Below are 27,291 nucleotides of genomic sequence, written 5' to 3'. Positions count from 1 at the left end.
TCTGTAACTGTTAAATCCAAGTCTCCAGCACCTTCAAGGGCTACAGACTTTGACCAAGTCTTGACTGAAACAAAATAAAAAGAAGACCCTTTTTGACCCAATCAAAAAGAAAGCAAATGTGTTATGGTCTCACCTCATTCCTTTCATCTAGAAAAACAAGTAGATCCAGAGACCTTTGGCAAAAGCAGCAGCAGTTAAGAGGCCATATTTCTCTGCTATGTAGGAAGTGGGCTCCAAGCAATCCTGACTATCAAGGTGGCAAGATGCAGGCTTTGCAGTTCATGGGCATGATGCATCTACTGATTAGACTATCTTAGTCTCCTAGGTAGCATCAGTAATCCAGAACTATGCAATCACTAGTGCATCTTCTGCCAGAGGAGAAGGAAGAAGGGGATCTGGCCCACAGTAGCCTCAATTTATTAAATGAAGGTCTTTTTCCAAGCAAGCTTTGACTTTGTTTTCATAAAACAAGGTTCAAAAGCTCACAGCAATGTTTCCCGTCTAAAGGAGCAACATTAACTTACTTAGTTCTTACTATGTAGCAACACTTAACAGAAGCAATTTGTTCAAAATGTACGTGAATGTACTAGATGAACATGAAAAGAGAAAAACTTTCTTCACCTCTAAATGGCACATGGAAGCTGCCTGCCTAGATAGTCTAAATAATCTGACATTTTACTCTGGTAGCTCTAGTTTCTGTTGAGAATTTGTTTCTATAATTTATCCTGGAGTATGGCTGTAGGAAATGCATGTAAGTGCTTTTGTGATACTGTTTTAATTATGTGTGTCAGTAACGAGCAAAATCACAAGAAGCAAATTAGCAATTCTGTGTCAGAAATAATAAGTAGGGAATCTAATTTGAGCTTTCAAATTTTATTGTGAACAGAAAAGGTCATGGTATAAAATTTTTATAAAAGCTATTTACAGATTCATAATTCAAAACATTTGGTAACATTGAAATAGTTTTAAGTGTAATAACTTCAGCTTAAACTTTGAAGCTTCTTGTACTATTGCAGCATTTGAATGACCAGTATCTCCTGAAAATAAGCATAGATTTTTAAATTAAATACTTGTATTGCATGTTAGAATAGATAAAGATAGGTTCCATTCATAGACCCAACAGCAAAGTCACAAACGTCTAAAGAGAGATCAGCATTAAAAGCTTTAGCAAAATAGAAGCAAGTAGTAAATTGCTAAATGACGTAAAATTTTATCTTTAAAATAGACTGATCCCCCATTGGACTTTCTTCTACCTAAGCTTGCATTAGTAACTTAGTTTATAAATTCCACACTAATATCTTATTAGGACATACTAAAATACGGCAAAATAATGAGTTCTGAGGTCTTCAAGGTCAATTATTAATAAAAGGTTAGTGAATGGTGAGTCTGTCTATAGTGAATCTTCATTCTAGGCTGGCAAGTGGATCATAACAAGACTAGTGTGCCTTTGTATTTCCCAACTTTCCTGTATAGACTCTTCCATGTTACCAGAAAATATACAGTTATATTATTTTCTTCTACCAGAACACCTATCATGTAAATGAAATACAGTAGTCAGATCGATCTTAGATGAGTGTTTATGAAATGTTGAGCAGTACCCGCTCTAGTCTCACTGCATCTCAGGAGCTCAGAACTATTTTCAGGCAGAGGGTTGAACGTGACCATGACTGGCCTCTTGAGATGTATTCTTGGGGCCCTTCTTGGGGTGGAGCCAGGGCAAACATTAAATAAATTTCAGTTTACATTTAAATTGAAATAATTAAATGCACTTGAGATGATGGTTCCCCCAAAATTCACTTTCTGCTTCTGCCATGTGAAAAACTTACTTGCTGCAACTTTTGGAAGGGAGCTATATTCAGGGCTTTCAGGTGTGATGCTTTGGCCTTCAAGTGGTGGAGCCAGATCTAAATGGATTACCTTCATAAACCCAGTATCAGCCGCCCCACATGGCAAAATTAATCGTTGAATGCAACCAGCAACCAAAATGGGACCAGGAAGGAACAATAAGGTGGCAATGCCATGCTTGAGAATCTCAACCTTGGCATCCATTGTGGATTCCAAATTTGGAACTGTACTGACTCGAATATGAAAACTAGTCAGCCAAAAACCACCACAGAACTCACTGACAGGCTTCCTAACCCTTTCCAGAACTGTGAGTCATCATGATCCACACGAGTTATTTGAAGTAACTTGTGGGACTCTGAGCTGCACCATTTTGCTAGAACCATCTCTGTATATTAAACTTGGATTGCACCAATTTAGAATCCAGAGAGAACTACGAAGGAAGTCTGCTGTGCTCATTCTTCACATGTACAGCCCATACTTGCAGAGGAGAGAGACTATGCCATTAGTCGTGTCCTGATGCCTCACTGACCCCATATCTACCCCTATGGATCTACAGACTCTTAAGTGTACAAGGTGCCAATTTACATGATTACCAATATATTGGCACAAGAGTTCCTTTGCACATGTCAAAGAAAAATCAGTGGGCAAAATCAGTGGTACATTTGAAGAACAGTCTACTTCCTTCCATATACAGAATGCACCATGGGAGGCAAGTGAAAAAAGCTGTTGTGTAGAAGAAGCAAATTTTGTTGTATGTGTAGAGAAATGAGAGAATAGGCCAATTACTATTTTAGACATAAACAAATGAATGTTCTTTACTATCCTAAACATGAAAATGGAGATTGAGCCACTTACTTGATTAAAATTATTGTTCCACTTCAGGCTTGAGGTATGGTGTGCAATCAGCTGTTTTCTTAAGGCTGATAGCATCAACTTTTTCTGAACACATGGGACATATGTTTTCATTCTGCAACAAACTATTTAAAGAATATGCTTTCACCACCTTCCATAATAAGCATAATTTATACAGGTTGCAAAATAGCATGTCAATTTCTTTGGTTTTATTCTGCTTCTCCATCAACTGATTCACTTCAATGCCTTAAAATGAATCAGGAGAAAGTTTTTTATTTCTCCAAGCAGTTGGTAGGTAAGATAAAAATTGGCAGTATGCAAGTCTATGGTTTATTATTTTTTAATTTCAGTAACCAGAGGCTACATGTCCCCAAAACATTAATATTAATATGTCCATGTTTCAGCAAACTTGGCATTTTCCAAATATAGAGAGAGGACTGGGAGAAAGTCAAATAGAAGGAGAATATAATATACTTTGTAACTAATTTCACCTACTGTATTGTATTTTGGTAGGCCATACAGTATTTTGGTAAAGTCAACTTACTGTCTAAACTGGACATTAGAAGTACCCTGGCAGATTCACACACAAGGTCAGACCTGTCTCTCTGTGTGTGTACAGACACACTCACAAAGCAAACTAGGTTTATTTCTGACTGTTCTGTCATTTGTGAAAAGAGCTATGTCAAATGTTTGCTCATTTCAACAGCTTAAAAGTGCTTGGAGGCAGGTGGTCGTGTCAGGGAGAGAAGGCTATCTTTCACTTAAACCCCTTTATCTGCAAGTGTGCAATGTTTTTAAAACCATCGTGTTTCTGCTGGTAGCAGAAGTTATCCCAGTTACTTAAGGAAAATGATGTTAAGCAAGCAGTAAGATCTGACTACATGGTGATTGCCTGTGCACAAATTGGTTTAAAGTCAGGGTAATATTTCCTAAATGGATCATACATGTGATCCTAATAAATCATCACTCAATAAAGAAAATCTCAAACACAAATGTATGTATAGTTTCAGATCAGTCCTAATACAGCATATAGGACATTTTTGTAATACAGCTTCTGGCAAAATTGGCTGTTGTCCTACAGACACATATGCAGCAAAGAAATTTTCTTTGGCTGCTGTTGGCTGGAATAAATGATTCAGGAAGATGAAAATGATAAAAAGTGTGTGAAAACAACTGTAGACAGACAAGAGACAGAGAAATAAGGGGCATTAAGTTTACATTTTGACTTGGTAGAAATGAAACAGAAATTTGTTGCCGGTTTCTAGAACTGCAATGGAAAAAGTTCTTGGCATGTAAGTAATTTGAGAATGAAAAGGATTCCAACTTACTTTTTGAACTCTGAATAGAGTGCAGGGAACTCACAATGGGGGCACAGAGTCCAGTCATCTCTAACCATATGTCGTCCCTAGAAGGAGTGCAATGTGGTGACAGGTCAGTGTCCAGTGGAAAGGGCCGTAACTACCACAAACATTCCTTGTTTGTAATTAATTGTATATCACCAGAGGCACTACAGGGAGGCAGATCTCACTGAGAAATTGAGCATTTTAAAGCACAAAACAGATTTTGTATCTCAAAGCTAAAATTCAAAGGCAAAGTAGTTTCACTTAGCAATTCAGCTTCAGAAGCTGAAAGATGGAAAAGCTGAGGCCCTTATTTATTTATGAGTTGCCTGTTATATTCAATGTACTTACAGTTGCAATGCAGTATGGGAGGTTGTTCTTACAGCCTGGGCAGAGAAGTTCACATTCCGGGAGCATGAATTCACAATATGGACAGGGCGTGGTTGGCTCCTCACCTTCTGATGTGTCAGGTCGTCTATTAGCAAAACGTAAGTCCATTAAGAACTGATCGATTTTTACTTCTTAATGTATATTAAAGTAACATAATTGCTTTCCTTGCCTAAAAATATACTGTGATCTCCTAGTCACAGGTATGTTTGCTCACATTGCAAGAATCTTCGTAATGGTTCTTGACCCTCAGATCTATTTTCAATTTTACTGTCAGTAGGAGGTCTCTCCCTGCTCCATACACTGCTAGCTAAAACAAGTCTAGCTTATTCCTTTCAGGTTCAATAAGCACATATGGGAATACATGGAACATTAATGTTTTTCTGCTGATTGCTCTGGAAGCAACTTCACTGTTGGCTTGTAAGATAAAGTAACCCTCAAGGTGAGCTTGACTTGGTGATACATGGTCATGTTCATGATGTGTTTCTGGCAACTCGTTGTTGCCTTCTTCCAACCCTAATCTACAACCCAATAATTTCTTGCTAGTCTCCCATCCATGTAGTCAGTCGGTCTTACTGTTACAGTGAATTTGGCATTGATCAAATAAAAGACATTCAACACTGAGTTCATTTTGAGTAAGGAGCATCACTAACATACTTTGGGCATCTCTATGAAACAAGCAATGTGGACACAGACTAAACATTCCAGTACTTAGGCTCCGCAGGGGATGGTTCTCCAATTGTAAGGGATCTTTTTAAAACTGTCGTCTTGAGTAGGCAGTAGAGTAACAAATGAAGCAATGAGCAGTAAAGATTCTGTTGTGCTCAGTTTCAGAGTACATATTTGAGATCATAACATAACATAAGCAGTGCCCTGCTGGATCAGACCCTTTTGTCCAGCAATCTGTTCTCATGGCGGCCAACCAACTGCAGAAGGAAGCCCACTAGTCTCCCAGCATGGACCTTCAGAGACAGTCACACTGCCATGACAGCAAGTAGCCACTGATCCCCATGACTTCCATGAATTGGTCCAACTCTTTTTTGAAGCCAGCCAAGCTGGTAGCCAGCACCACATCTCATGGTACTGAATCCCAACATTGATCTAAACTTGCTCTAAATACTGCCCTCACTTGATACGATAGCAGATGAGCTTAATTGGGGATTCTGGAATCGCGGCTCTTATGTCTTCTCTCAGCCAGAAAAATCACCCCTAAATATTTAAACCCACCTTTTGCTTGATCCTACGTCATTGATATTCCAAATTCCTAGATAAACTTACATCCTCTTTCTATCCCAGTGGCAATTCAGCAGGTAGACCCTGTAATGCAACTGTGACACTAGCCATTTTTTTCAGTGTTCTCTAAAGATGGGTGGGAAGCCCCAGTGCTTGTGAAGTATGCTGTGCTACAATGAAAGGTTTCTATGGCTGAGATCTCACTTGGCCCCCTAGGTAAGCCACTGTCACCAGGCTAAGCACTACTGAATCATATGGAAAATGGAAAAACCCAAGAGTGTGTGTTTAGGAGAATCACACAATGGAACCTGTGGTGCCCCAAATGGTAGCTTGGTAAAGTAAACTTACAACAGCTTAGCTTCTCTAATCATTTAATGGCAAGGACATCCTCTTCATCTTACTCATGTTTTACATTTTTTTTTAAAAGCTCACTTTTATGTATGTTTACCAGAAGGAAGTTACCCTAAATTCAATGGGATTAACTCCTAAGTAAGTATGCACAGGATGACAGACTAAGTTAAGACAGATAGGATGGTCTTAAGAGTCCAGTTATGCATCAATGCATTCCCAAAACCTTGATTAGACAGAGTAACATAAGCTCACCGGACCATTGCTTCAATTTTCTTTTTATATTTCAGATCAATTTTATTCCGATACTCTGGTCTCATCAGCATGGCAGCAAAACCAAAGGCTGATTTTTTCAGTCCTGCTCTATGACATTCAATTACCGTTGAGGTCAGGATGGGCACAATATCTGAAAGTAAAACAACAGAAATCATGTTGCTTCTGGTAGTAAAGAAATTGGACCATTTTGCCATTCATTTTCAGTTTGCAATCAAAACTTTCTGGATTTTACAGAGCTGCTGTTGATAAAATTTAACCTCCCTGAATTTGAATGAGAGACCATCTGAACGTGATAGTCAAAGTGATAACAGCATAGCAATGATATTCAAGACAAGTCTACAAATAATGCACATTGGAAAAATATCCAATCCAAAAATATCCAATATCCAATACCCAATAAATTTATTTCTGTGAGCAGTAGTACTGCCTTCTTCCTCAATCTCTAAATAGTGCATGCAGTAGTGAAATTTTAGTCTGTTTGTAACAGGGTCTAAATAATTTGAAAAATCCCATCTATCTATGTTGCAAATTGTTATGCTTCCAACAATAAAATAAAATGTCAGAGGAGATTTAGAAGATATTGAGGATCATGTTATTAAGGAAAAGGAAACTATTATGACAGAATAGGAATCATATTTAGCAGTTTAAAATAATAATCTTCACAAAAGCTGCAATGCTAAACCCTCTTACAAAGAAGGAAATATCCCTGAATGCAGTACTGCAAGGGGGAACATCTCCAGCGTGGTTAACACTTACGGGATGGGAACTTGCTGATATTGTTAGCAACTCGAATAAGCATACGTGCTCCCTTCATATGGTCACCACATTTAACATGAATCTGAAATATATATGTGAATTAGGCATTATCTGTAATATTCAGAGGCCATCCAGAGCAAACAAGGAGAAAGCAGCATACAGTACCATGACAGGATTTATAGAGCTTCTTGGCTATAAACAGAATGTTATAGTAACTTCCTTTCCTACAAGTCCTTGAATTGGTCACTTTATTCTAATAGAGCTTAAGCAAAGCAGAGTTATTTGTACATCTCCGTTAGAGTCAGAGCTATCCCAATTTGAGGTCCCTGATACTTAACCTACATGACCTGTCCTACTTGCTCAAGCAGGCACTGTCGTTCTTAAAGAAAGAAAAAAAAACTGCAGTAATATAGAACAGCACTACAACTCCCCACCCCACCCCCTTTAAAATATGGGGTATTTCTGAGGCATGAAACCCAACCCCTGAGTGCTTGAAACCACCCAAAATCTCCTTCAGCACCAAGAAATTGCTATGCAAGGACTCAGTGTTGGGGTAAGTCACATTAGACTGGGCCAGGTCTCTCAAGAAAGTGAGGCAGAAACAGTCGTGCTATAATGGGGAAATTTTGCTCTCTTCTATCTATTCTGCCTTTGGGCAATCAGGGGATGCTGCTGCTTGGGCACAGGATTTCTAGGGAACAGAACCCTTTTGGGAAAGTCCTTCAAAGAATCCCTGTTGTAAAGCTGAATTTTCCTGCTCATACAGAGAATATCCTCAGTTTTTCCTGTCTCCTTTTCAAGCAGCTCTCTTTGGGTACAAATTCAGGAAGAAAGGAAATAAAAATGGAAAAAAAATACCCTTTGTTATTTTCCTGCTAAATCTCTGGAATTTGGAATAGAAAGGAGTGAAACTGGAAGGCGGTTCTCTGTCATACCCAGGGAAGTATGGTATATAGTTTAGTCTAGTCTTTAATTTATTCAAATTAGGCATAGCTCCAAACTGGCTCTGGGCAGTTTATAATAAAACCAAGCAAAAAAAAAAAGATACAATACAATAATTATAACAGCAATATAAAAGAAATAAAAGAACAAGAATCAATGGCGAGTCCAGCTAACCACACCCACACCCTCAAACAACTCCAACCAGGGTGGCAACCCCCCCGACCCAAAGCAGGAGAGGACAGCCACATCTTTAAGGCTTCCCAGAATCCCATCAGGCCTGATTTGTAGAAGCCCTGCCTTTTGAAGCAGGTGGGAGGAGCAAATGATTTGAGAGTAGCCTTCTCCACTGCAGAAAAAAAGTGCACTGTGATCCGATTCACCCAGGATGTTAAGCTATGGCTTGCTTAACTTGCTTGCTGAATCAACTACAATTGGCTGCAACCCACACACCGTAAATAACAACGCCACATTATGGCCGAACATGATAGCTGAACTTCATCAGTAAGTTTGAAGAACATTGATACCATCCTTCTCAAGCAGCAAATGGTTGGATGGGTACCACAGAATCTGTACACAGCTTTGTTCTTATGGCCTTCTTAATCCAATCAATCAATAATTATCCAACTAGGACAAAAAAAATCATGATTTGGGGAATACTATTTTTCATGGTATCCCGTGACCCCGTCTGCCAGAACAGTAAGGACAAGGCCTCATATCAGTGGATGCGGGCTAGGAAAGGAGCAGTTGGTACAGCCTGGACTTTGGGAGGTGTATTTATGCTGCCAGGCCTTGTTCTATAATTAAGAAGGATGGTTTTTTGGCTGTTCTTTCCCTCCAGCTCTTTTTCTTGGAAGACTAAATGGAAAAGTATCAACTGACTTGAGATGTATATTGCCACAAAGCAGCTGACCAGGTGCAGTTAGTTTAACTCTGTGCATGACTGGGTCTGTTCTGCATCAAGAACATATTTTTGGAGTACTTACAATAAATTAACCTTTAACCCAGTTAAAGATCTTGTAGGAATAAGGTCAGTTACTGAAAATTGTTAAGGCATCTCTAGAAGCAGACTGAATCATGACACTCTACAAGAATACACATCTGCTATTTTCAGTACTACTTTTAGCAACTGCAGGCTTCATAACACTAACTGCTGGGACATGTAAGTACGTAGAGAACTATAATGCTCATCCCTTGTTGGTTTGTTTCCTACAGTTGTTTTGGATCCAGATGGCCCATGTGGTAATAGAAAGCTGGACTAGAAAGGCCTCTGAATTGATACTGGAGGGCCTCCTGTACTCTCAATCTATATTTCATATTACATTTGCAATACATTTCACTATATAAGTTTGGATTTAATTTTCTGTATTAATATCTACATAATCGAAGTAGTTACCTTTACTAAAATGTAACTGTGTAGAATCATAAGGTTTGTAGCCATCTCAGAGGGTATTTTAATTTTCTGGATTTTTAATTCTGAATACATACTGAAGAGAACATCATGGGCATTTCGATAATTCCCTTAAAAAAAACAAAAAAAACAAAAACAGCAGTTAAATTCCAATAAAATATTTAGGATCTTATCAAATACTTTTCGATCAAGCTAAATATTAAAATTTGGTTACTGATTTCTCAGATGTTATAGTCACAAGCCTTATCCACCAATTCACTTAAGTTGGATGCTTGAATATAAAACATTAAATTCTAGCAGCAAAGGGGAAAAGTCAGCTTAAATTTAATGGGTTTGTGGAATGCCTATGTGAAAATTTAATAGTCAACAGATGGATTCATCTTCTAGTTCTTTACTCCCCAGATGAGACCTGCTGAGCATTTATGAAAGTCCTGAGTTTAAACTAGCCTGGCTGGTTAAACTAGCCTACTCCAGAGCTGTGCCATCATACAAAATGTCTTTCTAACTCCTTGAGCAACAGCAAGGGAAAACGTAGGCAGCACTCTTAGTAAGCAGAAGGGGAGACGTTGACGGGCGAAGCATCAGCTCCACCTTTAAAACATTTTAACAGGAGAAAGACCATGCACCAAAGATGCCCTCTTCTTCCATGCATGGACTTTTCGTGTGTTCTTTTGGTCAGATTTACTCTCCAGAAATGAACCAACAAAAGTGCCGTACCTGCGCACTGTTCTTCTCGAGCGATGATGATGGCTGTCCGAGCAGCTTCTCGATATTGCTTTAGTGCCATGTACAGTCGAAACAGATACTTGGCTTCCTTTATTAGAACAAAAAGACAGCTGCATCCCAGACCATATAAATGATTGCTACCACCACTTGGACTTTAACCAGCCTTCGTACAATAAACTGCTGGCCGTCATTCTGGTTAGTCTTCCTAAGTACACAGCGGGCATTGGCTCCATTCAACTTTTTTATTATGCAGTTACTTTTAAAATGACTGCTGTCTGTACAATATGACCATCCCTGCAGCAGCAACATGTGGTATTGCAATCCACCAGAAAGTAAACAACGTAAATTAAAAATGCCTGGTTTGAATGTTTTTGTAGTCCTACTTCAAAAGGCTAGAGCTTCCTGTTTAATTTTAGACCTGTTTCTGGTTTGAAACTTTTTCTAATTTGTATTAAAATGTTTAAATCATTTGCCTGGAAAATGTCCAAACAAATGATTAAAACATTAAAACATTAATAAGTTAATTTTAATCAGCTCAATTAATGCCAAGCATCTCTTTCAATTTGAGAAATTTTGGCATGGTGGCGAAGCATTGTAGTACGCTGCTAATACGGTATATAAAAATGCACATTAATTCAATATATGTGATACAATATATGTGTGGGTGTCAAAAATGAAGTTCTGTTCAGAGGTGTCATTCCTCTCTTCTTGTCAGCCCCACAAGGTAGACGAGAAAATGAATTCCACAAGAAGACTAGAACTGCACTTTATTGAGACTGGCCACAACAACAGAATCTTGCAGACTGTGCAGTGCCTCTCCTTTTTCCTATGCCCCTGTGAATTAGGGAGGCTGCTTCCGAATGTTATCTTGCTTCCCAGAACCTGAAGAATGTTTCAGCCGTCTTCGCCTAACCCGGTGTTTCTCAACCTCAGCAACTTTAAGCTGTGTGGACTTCAATTCCCCAAATTCCCCAGCCAGCATGCTTCCTCATCCACACGCCTTAAAGTTGCTGAGGTTGAGAAACACCAGCCTAAGCAATGGTTCTTGCATATTTCTGTCAAGCTCACCTCTCTTACTCTCTCCAGCTATTTAACTAACAATGATCTAAAGAAATATTGCTATGAAAACTAACGGAGATAGCGCAGTTCCAGTCTCTCAAAAAAGCATCAGGCTTTGGGTTCAGAGTTTTGCGCATCATTTGTGTCAAATGCGGGTAACACATTTGGAGGTAAGTTGTCATGAGTTCAGTGGCTCTAAAGTACATAGGCACAGAGATGTGGTATTAGAACTTGATGTAACAACTATAATTATTTACAATAATTGAAATAAAAATACTCACAGAAATAGACTATGGCAGTTACAGTAAAGCAATTAGAAAAACTAAATGAGTTTTAATAAGAAAATAAAACAATTGGTAGAAAAAAATAAAATATGTAATGAGTAAGATTAAATAAGACAACACAATGCAGCCTTAAAAATAGTTATTTGTTTCAAAGTATTAGCAGTCCTAACATTTTACTGGAGTAACAGATGTGACTGAGAGGAGTACTATGCAGTTTATCTATGGAATTTGTCATAATCTGAACCAAATTCAGTGTTATTTTCCATATGTAGGAGGAAGTGATTTATTAAAAAAAAACCCACAGCATCCATAGCTCGGTCTTTAGATAATTTCTCAGACTGTTCTTCATCTCTGGCTTTGATTTTCCTTCACCAGTTAGTCTATCATGGATAAAAGGAGGAGGAGTTTAAACTATGGCATGACTACCAGTACTGAAATCTCATGATAAATTGCTGCCTTCAAACGAAGGGTGCTGAACACATTATGCAGAGGCAAAAATGCGTTTGCCCCTGGGTGCATACCAGAAATACAGCTGGATATCTCCCTGTTTTATAAACATCTGTCAGGTTTGTACTTTACATTTTTAAGTGTACAGTTAAAAATGTTTTCGACCAACTTAAGAAGTGTCCCACAGAAGTCAATCTTAAAGTTGTAGTCTAATGCTTATCAACCTTTTCAGGTACAAGAAAGAATCATGGGATGCTATGAATACTCAAGATACCCCATACTCATACCCATGGAAGTAATCCAGTGATTGCTTAATTTCAGAACGTTTCAGTGATCTCTCCTCAAGAAACTGCTGGAATCTCTACAATGTGGTGCTCTCACAAAACGCTGACTCAAGTGAGTTGCTATTAACATCACAGTTGTGTCCAGCGGATGGCTTAATTCTGTTTTGTTAGTTGAATAACATTTGTTGCACTTGAGCAGGTGAACAAAGGGCCTTTGCCCATTTGCACTTAACTACAGCACAAGATGCCCTGGCACAATCTTTTTTATTGTCAGCTCCCCATGTTACTGCCTTCATCTTGTCCCTCTCCCTGAGTAAAACAGATTGAGGTCATCCTTAGCTGTACTTGTGTTAAAGTACTGTATTTGCCCTTAGTACTAACAGTTATCTAGAGAGGAATAACCCATGGTTTTAAGACCACTGTGAACAAAAGGATGGGCTATCGGTATTAAAATAAATCAAATAAAACTACAGTATTCCAAATATTCATATAATGGAATGCGGTGCAAATATTGGCAATGATGGCTCAACCTATGCTAATTTTTCCTGTAGCATATGTTTGTATGCAGGTGCATTCCTTCTGGAGGTCAATGGTGATACAGCTCAGACACGTGTATACCATTTCAGGGAAGACTAAGCTTCACTCACAGACATAGTTTGTTTATAATCTTCAAGTGGCTTTGCTCCCCAGTAAACCAGTTTGAAAATTTAGACCAGCTACAGATTTGGTTGAAAAACGGGATACAAGTTCTGTTTGGAACTCAGTACCTTAGGTATACCATCATTCTCGCCCATGAGGTAATTTATCAGCTGGTTTGTCAGTGCTTCATCTTTTGCCTGGCCCACCTGTTCAGAAAATAAGGGAATGGAACAACATCACATATGTAGGAAGAAATAATGGAAATAATTTTATAAACTACAACTAAAATAGTATCAGCCTGCCACTGAGGAATTTTTACAAATGATTCACCAGGATGAAGCCTTCAGTTCACTGCATATTGAAAATATCTACTTTAAATTTCAGTTCTGAAATAAAAACAGGATATAAAATGTAAAAGTAATATGAAATATAGCATTATATTTTTTGCTTAAATTTACTATAGCAGTGATGCTGAATTTTGGTAAAAAAAGGTCTAACGTCTTTCCTTTTCAAAAATGGTATTTTCTTACCGTCTCTATTGCCATTTCTATAGCCATATTATCATCCGTATTTGGACTTTTCAGAAAGTGTTTCAGTGCCTGAAAAAAAGCGCACATACTATTAAATGGCTAATAACTTATTTCCTCAGTGTTCTCACTTCAGGTAATCAATAGTATTTTTATAGCAAATTAGAATAATAATAGAAACAAGAGATTGGGATGTACACCGCTATATTTTCCACTAGGAACAGACTTTTGATGAAAAGATGTCACATACCTTGCTTCAAATTTCATCATATAAACTCTCATTCCCATAATCTGCATCGAAGTCCAACCTGATCACTTTACAAAATATTTATGGTGTAGAAGTGATTAGTTTATAAGACAGATATGTCAAAGACTGAAGGAGGGATGACATCTGAATTATAGCTTTGGTAGGGAGTTGTCTACTGATTCATATTTCTATTTATCACACTGAAATCTGCCACCCTGAAATAGACAACTCTCCCCACCCATTCTATGTTTCGTAAATTTTCTGTGCAGGCTCAGAAGGGAAAAAGAAGAGTTAAAGCTTTTCTCCAGCACTGCGGCTCTGATTCAGACAGAATCCCACCCAATTCCCTTCAAAACACAGAAAGAGATATTGAGAGACCATCTTCCAGAACTCCCATGACTTGGCTAGCTTGGTGTTTAATCTGATTTACTAGGGTTGTACTAACCCGGGCATATTGACCACAGAGAAGGAAGAATTTGCCAGCCTGAAAATGTTTCTTTTCTCCCTCAAAATATAAGGCAATGCTTTGGTGATCATCATTAGTAGTTTCCTCAGAACCTGGGATAGGAAGGAAACAAAGAGAACATTTCCCTTTTGAGGAGAGCAGATTCTAACTCACAAACTGAGACTCGCCTTCTCTTACACACACCAATTCCACCACTTCTGCTCTGAAAATATACTCTTGGTCCTTTTGCAGGGGGATGAGAAATATTTGGGAATGCAGGCAAAACGGGGAGTCAGCAGGAATCCCCAATGATTAATAAAGAATGGTTCACAGCTGTGTCATGGCACTTTTCTCTTTTTCTCTTGCAATTTAAAAATGTGAAGGAACCACTGGGTTTATCATTTCTATTGTGATATCGTAAGTTTACCAAAGGATTTAATGAAAACACTTGATTGGTAGGTTGTACTGTACTTCCTAACAAAATGTTACACGTAATTAAGATCGCCTGCATTTAAAATGTATTCAGTAAATTTTTCAAAAGCAAAACCATAATGCATTGCAGTCAAGTTGAAAGCTAATTGACTAGTAAGAATTGTGAGCCAGCAGCACCTGCAACAGACTGCATGATGCCAAAATGACAAGTGCACAATGACATCGCACAAATGTTGTCAGTACATACTTGGCTCTCAATATCTTACACAACCATGACATCACTGTGCATGTGTTGCAATTTGTTCCTCTTGCTACCTCCCCTGCAGAAGCCCCTGCTGTGTACAATTATATTAGGCTGCAATACTCACTGATGATATCTGCATAGATCTCCATCTTATTGTGCTGCTGAGCCAGGGAGAAAGCTTCATTGTTACATTTGGACATCACTAAAAATTGGATGGCAGACCCATAATCACCCAGCTGCAAAAAGAATCTTAAGAAGAATAAATGCTTCATTATTTTTTCAAAAGAAAAGTGAGCAGAATCTCAAGGCTTTATGCTCCCAAGCAGTCAAGGTAACAATTCAAAAAAGCAATCTACAATGTTTTAATAGAAAAGTAACTGCAATATAAGAGTTTTCTCATCTCTCTAAACCTATCATTTTTGTTATCATTATTAAATCAATGTAACACCTCTAGAGGCTGCCAACCCTCCATAATTTAAGACAAATATAACTTATAGATTATCACTCTATTTAAAAAAAACACAAAGGAATAATCTTGTTCCCAAGGTATGCTGAGGGCAAGAACTCCTAAAATCATTAGGAGCAAAGCCAGCCAGAGTTTCATGGGTTAACTGCTATTTAGCCTCTGAAAACACCAATTACACATAGTCCAATCATCCCAGGTATATTTCTCAACAGAAGGAAAAAAATATTACCCCTGGGCTCTGCTTAAACATGAATTTAGGCTGCCCTCCCTTAAAGGCATCACATGCACCAATATGGCAGCATGTTGCCAAGCATAAAAAATGATGATGAACTCTAACTAAGCTGGTATCAGTTGTGAATGTGTTAGTTGTTCTAAATAAACATGGCTCTATGTTCTGTAGACCATAGGGCTGAATGTTCCCTCCCAGGGGCATCGGCAGAGACATGTCAAAAAAGTCAAGATGGTAGTTGTGGCTGCACAATTAAAGCTCTGCTCCTTTTTGAAGGGCACTTCCAGGTAAAAAAGTGGTAGGACTTTGCCCATATGGCAGAGCCACCAACTTGACTTTTTCGACACTCCTCCCCTCCCCCCAGCATACAAGGAGAGACATACTTGGAGAGATGCAATTAACCCTGAAAATTATTCCTGCAATGATGCTAGGAAATAAGTGTATCAGGCCTTTTCTGGAAAACCACAGTGATGACCTTAGAGAAGCTACGTAGCAACAATTACCAAAACAATATTTTAAGCACGGGAGATAAAGAAACCATTAGAAAGAAACTCAAACTGATTCCACCTTAAGTCCCTGTGATATGAGGTAGGGAGAACACAGTCAGACTATCAACATTCTGTCACTATAGTCTACATCTGTAAAGTACAGTCAAGATATTTTTCTTGTGGTATTTGTTTCCTGACTGGGTCCACCTTGAAGAGCTGACATTTTTTAGTAACATTCATTATGCATATTTTTTCAAATGTTCTTTTATATAACTCTAATTTTTAAGAAAGTTGTTTTTTTTATTTTAAACATGGGCCTGACCTTTTTCACTGAAAATGCAGAGGAATCCTCCAGACAGTTTGCTTTAAAGTCAGTCTAATTTTAGGGATCTGTACTTGCATGCCCACACATCGATCCATTTAATATGGTTATATTTATAGATCTATTAAATTATTATTTATAGATCTATTAAACTATTAAAGAATTCCAATCTATCACTCTATTACCTGGCTACCATCTTGGCTCCTTCAAGAGACTGTGTTTCCCGGACAATGGTAACAGCTTTTTCTGGATTGTTCAGGTGATCCAAATACAACCGGATAACGTTGTCCCACTGTTTAGCATTTTCATAGGCCAAAACAGCTTCTTTGTATCTAGAAAGGCAGATCATTAGATGTTGCTGCAAGTTCAAAATTTGTATGGGAATTTTAAAGCTAATTTTTAATTAAATATATAAAAGTATGGTCACCAAATAACCATATACAGTAGTTCGTTGCATTGGTTAATGGAGGCATAAGTAATACTCTTCATCATATTAAGTAGCTATGTAATATCCAGTAACTTGCATTCATTAATAATCACTCCTGTGATGGGAGCTACTGCAAAAACTTATTGGGTGTTATTTTGCAGCTACTGAAATGGCATGTTAAATTAAGGTCTAGTGCAGGGTGCCTTAACCCTGGCAACTCTAAGCTGTGTGGACTTCAACTCCCAGAATTCCCCAGCCAGCAGCTGGCTGGGGAATTCTGGGAGTTGAAGTCCACACAGCTTAGAGTTGCCAAGGTTGAGGCACCCTGGTCTAGTGCAACATGAATAAGCCTCACATGGGCTTTGCATTCTTACCCCTTTTTCTCTTCCAGCGCAGCAGCAGAGCACTGTCAGCAAGCCCAGCAAAACATCCTTAATCTTAGTTAATGAAGCTGAGTGGTTTAAAATTAATTAAAATTAACATAATTAATCAAAAGTTAAAGCTTCCAAACTCCTCCTTAACTGCTTGCCTTTGTCAGCCACATCCAAACACAACCATTAAATTGCCAACAATGATTCAGCAAGCCACCTTTTCCACTCTCCGGTACTCAGATTCTTTTTGAAACTACCTTCTTTGATTCTTTCATGGAGAAAAGCAAGAGAGAACAGTAGTTATTCAACAGCATTTTGTCCTGGATGCTTCTCGTGGCAGAAGCAAGCAATAAGCATATGAACAATTGATTTAAAAGATTTTGTCGGAAAAATATCATTACATTTCCATTTCAGAATGCTACAGCCTTAGGAGGTAAGCACCCTTCTTACAAGACAGCAAGGAAGGTCAGAGTGCAAGGCAAGCCCATTCCTTCTTTATATATATGCTGCATTCATGTCCAAAGACGGTGGAGCTTGTGCCAGGATGCTGCTCTCATCATTCTGCAAAAAGCAGCAAATGCCTGTGGAAGTCGTTGCTCGCATATATAAATCCTGCTGAGCAGAGCTAGCCTTAAGACTGCAGGTGCAGAATACATGTTTGACTGTAACTCCAGGAAGGTATACCTGCCATCTGCTTCCTTTGCTTTGGCATACTGAAGATGTATTTTTGGAGAAGATACGTGAGGGAGAAGCTCACCAACTTTTGCCCTAAACAACAGGAATAAATTATATTTTATAAGCTTAATTAAGCAAGTACATATCTCAGTTTTTCTCACTCCATCATATCAAGAATGAAGATAATTTGCCTAACTACAAGTCTCAAAACTTTAAAGATGAGCTTGAAAGGAATTGGACATCTTATTCAATATGGGCCAGTTCCCAGAGATCCTATGAGCAGACTTCTTCCCCCATTCATGGAAGAGGAGAAAAGCAATTTGCACTTACTTACTGCTTCCCCTTGCAATACTTAGCTCCTCAAAAGGGGAAGAGGGGCAGGAGTCTTCAAAGGGAAGCAGGAACGGACCAGTTATCCCTCCCTCCCACTTCCATCTAAAACAGCACCATTGGATCCCAGCCCCCTTTTTTCATGGACTAGGCTACTCTGGGTTGGAATCAAAACTACTGTATGCTATGATTAAATAAAAATAGGAAAATTTTTATTTTCCTAAATTTTCTTCCTGAAAAATTTCTTCCTGAAAATTTCATGACTACTTCCTTGTCTAAAGAGGTTTACGGCATTTAACACTGGAAGTGTCTGGCAACACCTGCTTATACATTGAAAGCCAGAGAGTTGGCTGGATAGAGATGAAATTATCATCTTTGCCCTCTGTAGTTTTTCAAACTGTATTAAATGATTTAAAATAGCTGGAAAGTGGTAAGCAAAACAAACAAACAAAGTAAATCAAGTGTGGTGGATTTCAGTAGTGCCGCTGGTTCTCAGGAAGGAGGGAGCACATTCCAAGGAGGTGGAAGAGATAAGAGGAGGCACAATCTGGGAAGCAATGGTGGGAAAATGTTCAGAATAGCCCTGCCCTAGAGCTGTCCCAGGTCATTTCCCCTTAGGTTAGGTAGAGTAACTTTAGTCTGGCACGATTCTGTCTATACAGTGTGAACAAATAAAGAACTGGAGTTTGAATGGACTGATTCTTCATTGTTCTTGGGCTGGGCCTGACATCAAGAGAAATTATGTTAGTGTTTTCAGTTTGCCTAATTTATGTAGGTTTGGAAACTTAGATTTTATAGGTACTGAATTTAGTTACTCCTAGAGTCTATGAGAAGGCAGGAGTCAAGTTTACCTACACATTTGAAAAATACAATGAAGAACTGGTTTCTGCTAAAAGCTAGCTTGTTAATCACTTTGTTTACCAATATTCCACCTCACTTGTTGTACAAGAGGTAGCGTTTTAAGGGAAACCTCATGAAGAGGACAGAGAGAAGAAAAGTCGCAAACCTCAAGATGCCTGATAATTACATCTCATTTATTTATTTATTAAACAAATGTATAAGGCTGCCCAACTCACACACGGTGACTCCGGTTGGCTTACATCATCATCATCATCATCATCATCTCATAATAACGTATAGAACCAATGATATTCTAAGAACTTGGAGCAATAATAAAGTGCTTGAGACTGCGGTATCTGAAAGATCCTCCCAATTCCTGAGGTCAACAACTTTCCCCAAAGTCTCATCAAAAACTGAGCAATGGCATCTGTTACCAAATGTCCCAGACTCAACTGGCACCTATTTTAATGTACCAGGCATTACTCCAAGAACTTTTTATTTCAATCAGATTTTAAAATAGTACAAAATATTTGGCATTATTGTGTGTCTTGATGCAATAATGCCATGGAACGTGCTTGCCTTAAGTCAACAGCTATCTATCATGAGTTTTAGACTTCCTGGATTCAAAACACCTATTTTTAAAGTCAGTGTTGCTATAGAGACATTTATTTATTTCATTATGCAACACCAAAGTAACAACAGTTACTGAGCAACTGATAAATTAATAACTATGAATAATAAAGCCTCAGTCAACATGGCTAAATCCTTATTTGTCCAGTTCTTTTATAAAATTTTGGAATTCTCCCACCTCTGAAGATGTATGAAATTTCTTGCATTAGCATTTTTCAGAAGCATGAGAAGACTTTCTTATTTGGGCCAGGACTTAATGACAGAAATTATTCCAGTTTTATATCTGGAATCTCTCCAGAACTTCTGGGATAAAAATAAATGGAATAAAAATGAAAAAAAGTTGAGTGCTCCAATACCACTTATTCAATTTCTGAGCTTGTAAAATTGCTGTAATTGTATTATATGACACAAGAGAATTAGTATATTATGAAGTATTTAGTGGTCTGAAAAGCAAATAACAATGGAAAGGACATGTCAGTTTAATAGTCCTGAGGAGCAGCAAAGCTTTCACTATTTGCTAACTGCAATTATATAGTTACACTTACCAGTTTTTGCAACGTATATATACTGATGCTGCTTTGTCAAAATACTGTCCTTTTTCATAAAGCTGGGCAGCTTCTGAAAATTGCTAAGATATAAAAAATGGTACAGATGTTCAGCTTAGAGTAATTCATTTTGTGAATATTTACTTTATATATTAGTGTCTTATCTACCTTCATGCTCTCCAGAATAGCTCCACAATCTTTTTTTAATATTCTGCTAGGATGCTTGATGGCCTGGTTAATACCACGCCGAATGTCTCCCATGCGAATGGACATCTGTGCTACTCCAGCTAGGCATGCTTCATCATGTTCTTGGAACTGACAATCAAGAGTAACAAATAAAATTGCAACAAAGCAACAAGCAAAATAAAAAAAAATCCTACAAAATATAGAGTCATATTCAACAGTTATCACTTTGGAAGTACTAAAAATTAGCACTTATTCTGTTAAGAATTGTACACTATATTTCACCTATAAAAATATATTTCTTCAAGTATATTTGTTCAAAGTGCATATAAACAGTATCAATTCCTAAATAAACCTACTGAAGGAAGAATGTTTTGTTTCTCCTAACAAGTGTTCTCAATAAATCAATTATCCTAAAAATCACCATTTGTAAAAACAGTTATACAAAATACAGTTGAATCTATGTAAGGAAGAAGAAACTAATCTTCTGTGCCAAATGGTGATGGTGTTTAAGTAAAAAAACCAGTAATTCATAAGATGTTATGCATTTGTAAATATCTAGCATGGTTTGCTTTACAGCTCAATTGACCAAAAGCTTTTCTAATATTTGCAAGGCACAATTAATTTTTAAATTATTTAAGATTTCAAACCATAAACTTAATATAATTAGACATGTGAACATCCACTAAAAAACCATCACCAAGAGTGTATTACCTTAATGTTGCCTGTAATTCCTTTTTCATAATGTGCCAAAGCATTCACATAATCACCCCTAAAATTAAAAGTCAATCGTGTTTAGAATCTTATCAAATATTATAGAATGAAATGAAAAAGACATTTAAAGAGATTCCAAGTGGAGGGTTTTGGAAGTGCCAGGCAATAGCAGTAAAACCTGAAAGGTGGTGTTGATCTGTATGTAGTTTGTGGCTTGAAGATATAACAGACCAAATACTTGATTGTTGTATCACATGTAAATGTAATATACATACCTATCCCCTTTTTGGTGTAACAGGCAGTTATTAAAGGAGCCTGATGTCTGAATGCAGCCTCGGGATATTTTCCTGGTACCTGCGATCATCATAGACATACAGCTTGGCTGGCTTCAAAGCAGGGCTGGATCAATTCATGGAAATCATGAGGCTCAATGGCTGTTAGCCTTGATGGCAACATGACTGCCTCTGAAGGCCATCAGCTGGGAGACTAGTGGGCTTCCTTTTGCAGTTGGTTGGCCACTTTGAGGACAGACTGCTGGACTAGATGGGCTAGGGGTCCAATCCAGCAGGGCACTGCTTATATTCTTATACGTATTCTATTTCCCTAAAATTCCATGGGCTCAATATGTCTTATAGCATTAGCAGTTTATTTTTAGAAGACCCAAGGGAAGTCTTATTTCCATTACTAGGCACTGATAAACTTACCAAGAGAATATCATGAAAAGATGGGTGCAAAAGCTCTTACGTTTTCATGTCAAACCAGCAACCACAGGAAAAAAATACCTTAAAAATACTTAGTTGTCTAATTAGGAAAACTGATGGAAATATTTTTGCTGTTCATTAATATGTTATGAGTACTTTTCCATAAATGTGTAGCACACTAGTCAAACAAACAAATCCTCCCAACCTCATGATCTCCCTCCAACTAAGGCAGAGAAGATAACCAGAGAAACTGATTATAAGGCCATGGCTTGACTAGGGCCCTCATGGTGGTTGATATATGAGGATGGCAGGAGGAAGTAAGAGGAACTTCTCCCTAGCGTGAAAAGTGGTGACTTGGCTGTTTTCTGGATCAGCTATATGGTAAAACTCAAGCTCAATTTGGAAGCCACAACTGAACAACCAAGTTTCCAACAGCAAAAACTTGACACGGACCATACACACATACAGGGACTTGGCCAAAATACTCCAACACTGGAGTTGGTGACTTCTTTACCCACATGCCCAAACTGATCTGCTAATTGACCGAGCCAGGAAAGGAGTTTACAGTAATTAATGATTGGCATTAGCAAAAGTGTGTCTATGATCGTTGCTTTTGTCATAACAATGTTTGAGAGTAGGTCTTTAAAAACTTCATTATACATTTTCCTCTTAGTCCTTTACTAAGATACTGGAGACCTTGAAGCGGATCCTCATTGCTCCATACTGAAAGATCCCTCTGCAGCATTACAGTTTGAGGACATAAATGCCCGGTACAAACCCAGGTTGCAAGATTGAATGGTGGTTTCAGTCCACATCTTAGGTGTGGGGTTTCCATATTTAATCCAGCAATATTGTTCTCATTGAGTATTGTTACTAGGCAAAAACTGGGGTGTCATGACTCAGGGCCAATGCCACAGCAGAGACTCTGTCAGGTGTAACCAGAAAGGTGTGACCAAGTGAATTCATTTCAGTCAGTGTCCTGCTGTTTCCTCAGCACTTCCATACAACTCCATACAGCAAGCACTGCGTACTTAGACAAACTGCTAAACTAGAGTTACTATTCAAAAATAATAATTTGAAAAATGTTACTGCATCCTTAAGAGACCCATCTATATCAGAAAGCATACCCAAACCCAATGTAACCAACTACTGTATGGCAATGTAGTACATTTCCCTGGAAGAGAAAACAAGAACAGTAGTGCTGTTTGATGCTCTTATAATATTCTCCTGAGAGTCAATTTATGCATTTCTCCATTCTACTTTCAGTAAATAACCTAGTTTAGAAATGACTTTAATTGCTTTTCAAAAACTGCTTAGAGATTTACTTTTCTCTCAGGATTAGCAAGATAAATGGAGAGGCTCCATCACCCTCCACTGTTTCTGGATGAAGCTCAGGTGATGCTTGTTTTACAACACCTTTTACCACAGTTGGTTCTATATTGGGCCTTTAACTTTAATGATAAAAGGTCAAATATAGAGCCAACCAAAGTGCTAGACAAGCTCAAACCTCTTCAAAGACTACCATCTACATCCAAGTCTTCCAGGTGGCAGGGGAGATCCTACTCTTTTGTCTATCTCTAATGAACAATCTATTTGCAGGAATCAGGAACAAAGCATTGTCTCAGCCCTGACACCATAAAGATGTTAAATGGATGCTACAGATCTTCTAATGCAAGGCACTTTATAATGGATTCTAAGTTATAATCAATTAATTAAACAGTTTATCTATCAAATTTGTATTTATCAAATATGTTTAGCGCATTTAGGAGACAACATACGTGAATTCCAGCTGCACAGCATACTCCTTTGATATGAAGGCTATGTGATCTGGTGCCAAACGTTTAGCCAGCTGAAGTGCACTATCCCAGTGTTGCAAATCTCTTCTCATCTAATATCAGAAACAGTACAGATTTTAACAAATTACAATTATAATTATTTTTCCCAAAGCATTAGAGTATATTTAAAAAAGAAAAAAAATGGTTTATGCCTTTACCTCAAGTGCAGCAGCAGGACAAGAAGATGCCAGATATAAATCCTGAGCTAAATTAAAATTATTGGTGTACATAGCAAGATGTCCTGCTAAAAGATTGTGATCTTCTATGCCCTGAGAAAGAAGACAATGACATCTGTAAGATTTAAAAACTTTTTTATCTAAAACAAATGCAGCTACATGTGAACTGTTATTGTTATGTAGAAGTCAAAAAACAAGTGATGAAACAGAGAAACTGTATCTCTGACTTGGATATAAAGTGAAGAAATGTGCTGTATGAGCTTGATGGACTGAATCTATATCTGGTGCATGTCTTTCACCTATTAACAAGTGGGTTAAATGTTGGGAGATGTATAGAGCAATGGAAACCCTATATATGCAGGGAATAATCAGATTAAAAGATTAAATATTTTGAGAACATTTGTGCTTTGTTAAGATGTACTTTGTTTTCAGTACAATGTCTCCATTTTAGGATTATTTTTATTGCTAAATTATCTGCTAATGAAATTTTTCAAAATTTTAAAGTTGTACTTTACTGCCTGAGCAGTAAAGTGTTTCAGCACCATCATAATCCCATACAGTTTATGAATTAAAAAACAGAACTGTGATAGTTAAGTGCATAAATCCGTACCTTTATTTGTTCTAATGACATGACCATTCCAACATTTCTGATTGTCCTGTACACCCGTATTGCAAATTCTAATTCCATGTGATGTAAGCAGGCTCTGGCTAGCTCATTCCAACTTGACTGATTGTTCAAACGTTTGCATATCTCCCAAGCCTCTGAAAATCTGGGTTAGATAAAAGTGACATGATACTAAGCCTGCCTTCTATATGTTTGAAAATATTCTGTACTGTAATCAATTGGTAACTCACCTTTTCAAAATTAAAGTCTGAGTTAGCATTTGTTTCAGGTCATTACATCCCAGGTCTTTTAAAGTGCCAAGGAAGCTATGAGTATTAAGGAGGAGATTGTTGGTTTTCCCGCTGTGAGTCTGACAGGTTAATTCTCCGTTATATAAGAGCAATGGTTTGTGTGAATAAGGAACTTTGGTAGCTCCTGCCAAGATCACCTTAGACCCTATGGAGAAAATTAGTTAAATTTGCTGTTCACGTAAGATTACATCAGCACTAAATTGCTATATTCATGAGAAAAAGTGCATTATTTTCAGTTTCTTACAACTAGTCTTTGCAAAACTCCATGGTAAAACACACACACACACACACAATGTAAATGTTCCTTAATGTCGAAGAATCAGTCAGGAATGAAAACCAAATACTGCTCTATTGCCAAAAAATTATATAGACATGAGTCCAGTCATAGTTGTTTATAAACTATGATTTATAATGTATAAACCCAACACCATGGTTTAGCATAATGTGTGAATCATCCTAAGAGGAGACACTAACCACCAGGAGGCACCATGTGACCATTTATCTCTTTACTGGGTCTCTTCAGATGGAGGTAGCAAGATGTTATCTATTGGGTTCCAACCCTCTACCCTTAAGCTCTAAGAGCAGAGAGATACAGATATTATATTATGTCATGCCCCCATGTATGTGGTTTTTACATGACTACCATTCCCCCTCTGTAACCCCACCTCCTGTACCTCCCCCCAATAAAAAAAGCCCATGCTTTATTCCTAAAATTCTGAGCATCCTGTGGATGGAGTTCTCCACAACCTTTTGTTGTTCATTCGTCTAGTCACTTCCGACTCTTTATGACTTCATGGACCAGCCCACACCAGAGCTTCTCCACAACTTAATAGGTAATAAAAACTTAGTAAGTAATGAGATCAGAAATTCAATAGTTCCTCACTGTCACATATAATAACATTATTAAGATCAACAAGATATACAAAATAGCACCTTATTATGTATTTATATTTCTCATTCTTGCCCACTTTCTGTCTTCCTGCCAATCATAAACATTAAAACTGTGAACTCCTTGTTTCCTTATATTGGTCTATAAAATTCTAAGATCATAACTGAAATAATAAAACACCTGCAATACCTTGTATGGTATCATTATGAAATACATAAGTGTATATTTTGTCATCATCAAAGGCAACAAATACACCCTTATCCAGTGGCCAGTTTTCCCACAGAATGCCCTTGATAGTTGGTTGGAAATTTGGAATCTCAGTGGCAATATCAGTTATCTACAAAAAACAGCAGCACAAAATTAGCTTGTAAATAAAGCTAACCAGAACATGATGAATTTTCAAGTATGTGCTATATGATGACTTTTGGAGGAATGAGATGGGTATACCTCTCTTCCAGTTCTGAGTTAAATGGAACATAAAAGGTGCTTGTCAGAGAATTAGGAAAATATTAATCTCAGTTTACAGATCTAAATAAAAAACCCCTAGTCACAATGCAGCAGAAACACAAACTTCTTTAACATATATAAAACATGGTTGTTTAAACAGGGTAACATGTTAGGTAGTGAGAAAATACTAAGGATGAGACAAAATGAAAATATAAACTGTACCAATAGATAGACAGATGGATGGATGGGTGTAAATTAATTCTGAATTCAGGAGAAACAAAAGTTCTGCAAATTAAAGGATTAATCTAAATCTGGTGTTAATGATGATATCAGATAATATCCTATCTATAGAAATAGTAGGAAAAAGGATCTTAAAACAGTATTTTAGGGAGAAAACTGGTTATAATTTAAGGGAAATCAGAATTTGTTTCAAGACCATTAAAACTGGAATTACACATTTATGATTTTTCTAGAAAATAAGTAAGTTATATTACTTATATAAGCGTTGGATTCCCCCCCCACGCACATGCACTGTGAATGGGAGAGGTGATCTTATTTTTGTAAAAGAGATAAATGTAGTTTCAAATATATTTGTATTTAGTTTTAGATCTATCAATCTATTTTTATAACTTTTCATTGTTAATCTCAAATGCCTTTCCACATAGTTATATTATGTAAACAGATGCATTCTATCTGAAGTGCATTTTAACCTTATAAACCATATTCCAACCTATAACCATAACCATGACTTTTGAAAGAGATTTAGAAATAGTTTTTTTAAAATAATTTCCCTTATAAAGAAATCAGCTTAGTTACTGTTAAGAAATATAGTTCCTTTATTTAACTCCTCCTTTTTTCTATTATCATGGATACCTATGTCGTCATTTTGCTGTATTATCTACCTATTCTAATATCCAAAGAATCATTAAAACTTTTCTATCAGTTTCACATGTATGCATACCAGCAGTGTATATAGGTTACTAAGGAATAACCAAGTAATGAGATATCAGACAAAGATTTTCCATACACTGTTTCCCGAGAGACCAGAAGAATGAATGCTGAAGAAAATGGCAGTGGGTAGAAGTACGAAGAAGGCAGATAATACAAAGAAGATGATTTAACAGTTACTAACCACAGCAAGGTGGAATTGCGTCTGAAGTTAAAATACATTTTAGATCAGTATCCAGAACCAGGAAATAGAAGGTGTGTAACAAGAAACTTATATATTGTGACCAAAAATAATGCACTTTTATTTAAGTTTAAAGCCTGGAAGAATCCCAACAATACTGAAAACATTTGAAACGTAGTGTTATTTTGGCTTACAAACTAAGCTGCGGTCTTGATCCCATTAAAAAAAATGGCAGTCTTACAACGTGGTGTATTTGGT

At 37.4% G+C, this 27,291-nt stretch overlaps 1 protein-coding gene across 1 annotated transcript in view; it reads right to left on the bottom strand.

Moving 5' to 3' along the window:
• Window positions 1–857: 857 nt before the first annotated feature.
• The window catches only part of WDR19 (WD repeat domain 19), a 46,159-nt gene continuing 19,725 nt past the window's right edge, over window positions 858–27,291 (bottom strand). Inside the window, exons 16-37 of the mRNA XM_063309645.1 lie at window positions 25,647–25,794; window positions 24,509–24,713; window positions 24,264–24,423; window positions 23,636–23,746; window positions 23,421–23,530; window positions 20,942–20,999; window positions 20,213–20,359; window positions 20,045–20,127; window positions 17,709–17,792; window positions 16,412–16,558; window positions 14,846–14,970; window positions 14,046–14,158; window positions 13,357–13,425; window positions 12,955–13,032; window positions 10,105–10,201; window positions 9,373–9,497; window positions 7,038–7,119; window positions 6,261–6,411; window positions 4,389–4,512; window positions 4,026–4,102; window positions 2,701–2,822; window positions 858–1,037 (exon numbers count right to left, since the gene is read on the bottom strand). Coding sequence (XP_063165715.1) covers window positions 2,711–2,822; window positions 4,026–4,102; window positions 4,389–4,512; window positions 6,261–6,411; window positions 7,038–7,119; window positions 9,373–9,497; window positions 10,105–10,201; window positions 12,955–13,032; window positions 13,357–13,425; window positions 14,046–14,158; window positions 14,846–14,970; window positions 16,412–16,558; window positions 17,709–17,792; window positions 20,045–20,127; window positions 20,213–20,359; window positions 20,942–20,999; window positions 23,421–23,530; window positions 23,636–23,746; window positions 24,264–24,423; window positions 24,509–24,713; window positions 25,647–25,794 — 2,406 coding nt within the window. The 3' untranslated portion in view covers window positions 858–1,037; window positions 2,701–2,710. The remainder of the gene's footprint in view (window positions 1,038–2,700; window positions 2,823–4,025; window positions 4,103–4,388; window positions 4,513–6,260; window positions 6,412–7,037; window positions 7,120–9,372; window positions 9,498–10,104; window positions 10,202–12,954; window positions 13,033–13,356; window positions 13,426–14,045; window positions 14,159–14,845; window positions 14,971–16,411; window positions 16,559–17,708; window positions 17,793–20,044; window positions 20,128–20,212; window positions 20,360–20,941; window positions 21,000–23,420; window positions 23,531–23,635; window positions 23,747–24,263; window positions 24,424–24,508; window positions 24,714–25,646; window positions 25,795–27,291) is intronic.

Source organism: Candoia aspera, chromosome 8, assembly GCF_035149785.1.
Source record: "Candoia aspera isolate rCanAsp1 chromosome 8, rCanAsp1.hap2, whole genome shotgun sequence".
Taxonomy (NCBI): Eukaryota; Metazoa; Chordata; class Lepidosauria; order Squamata; family Boidae; genus Candoia; species Candoia aspera.
This window is presented reverse-complemented; position numbering and strand designations above follow the sequence as displayed.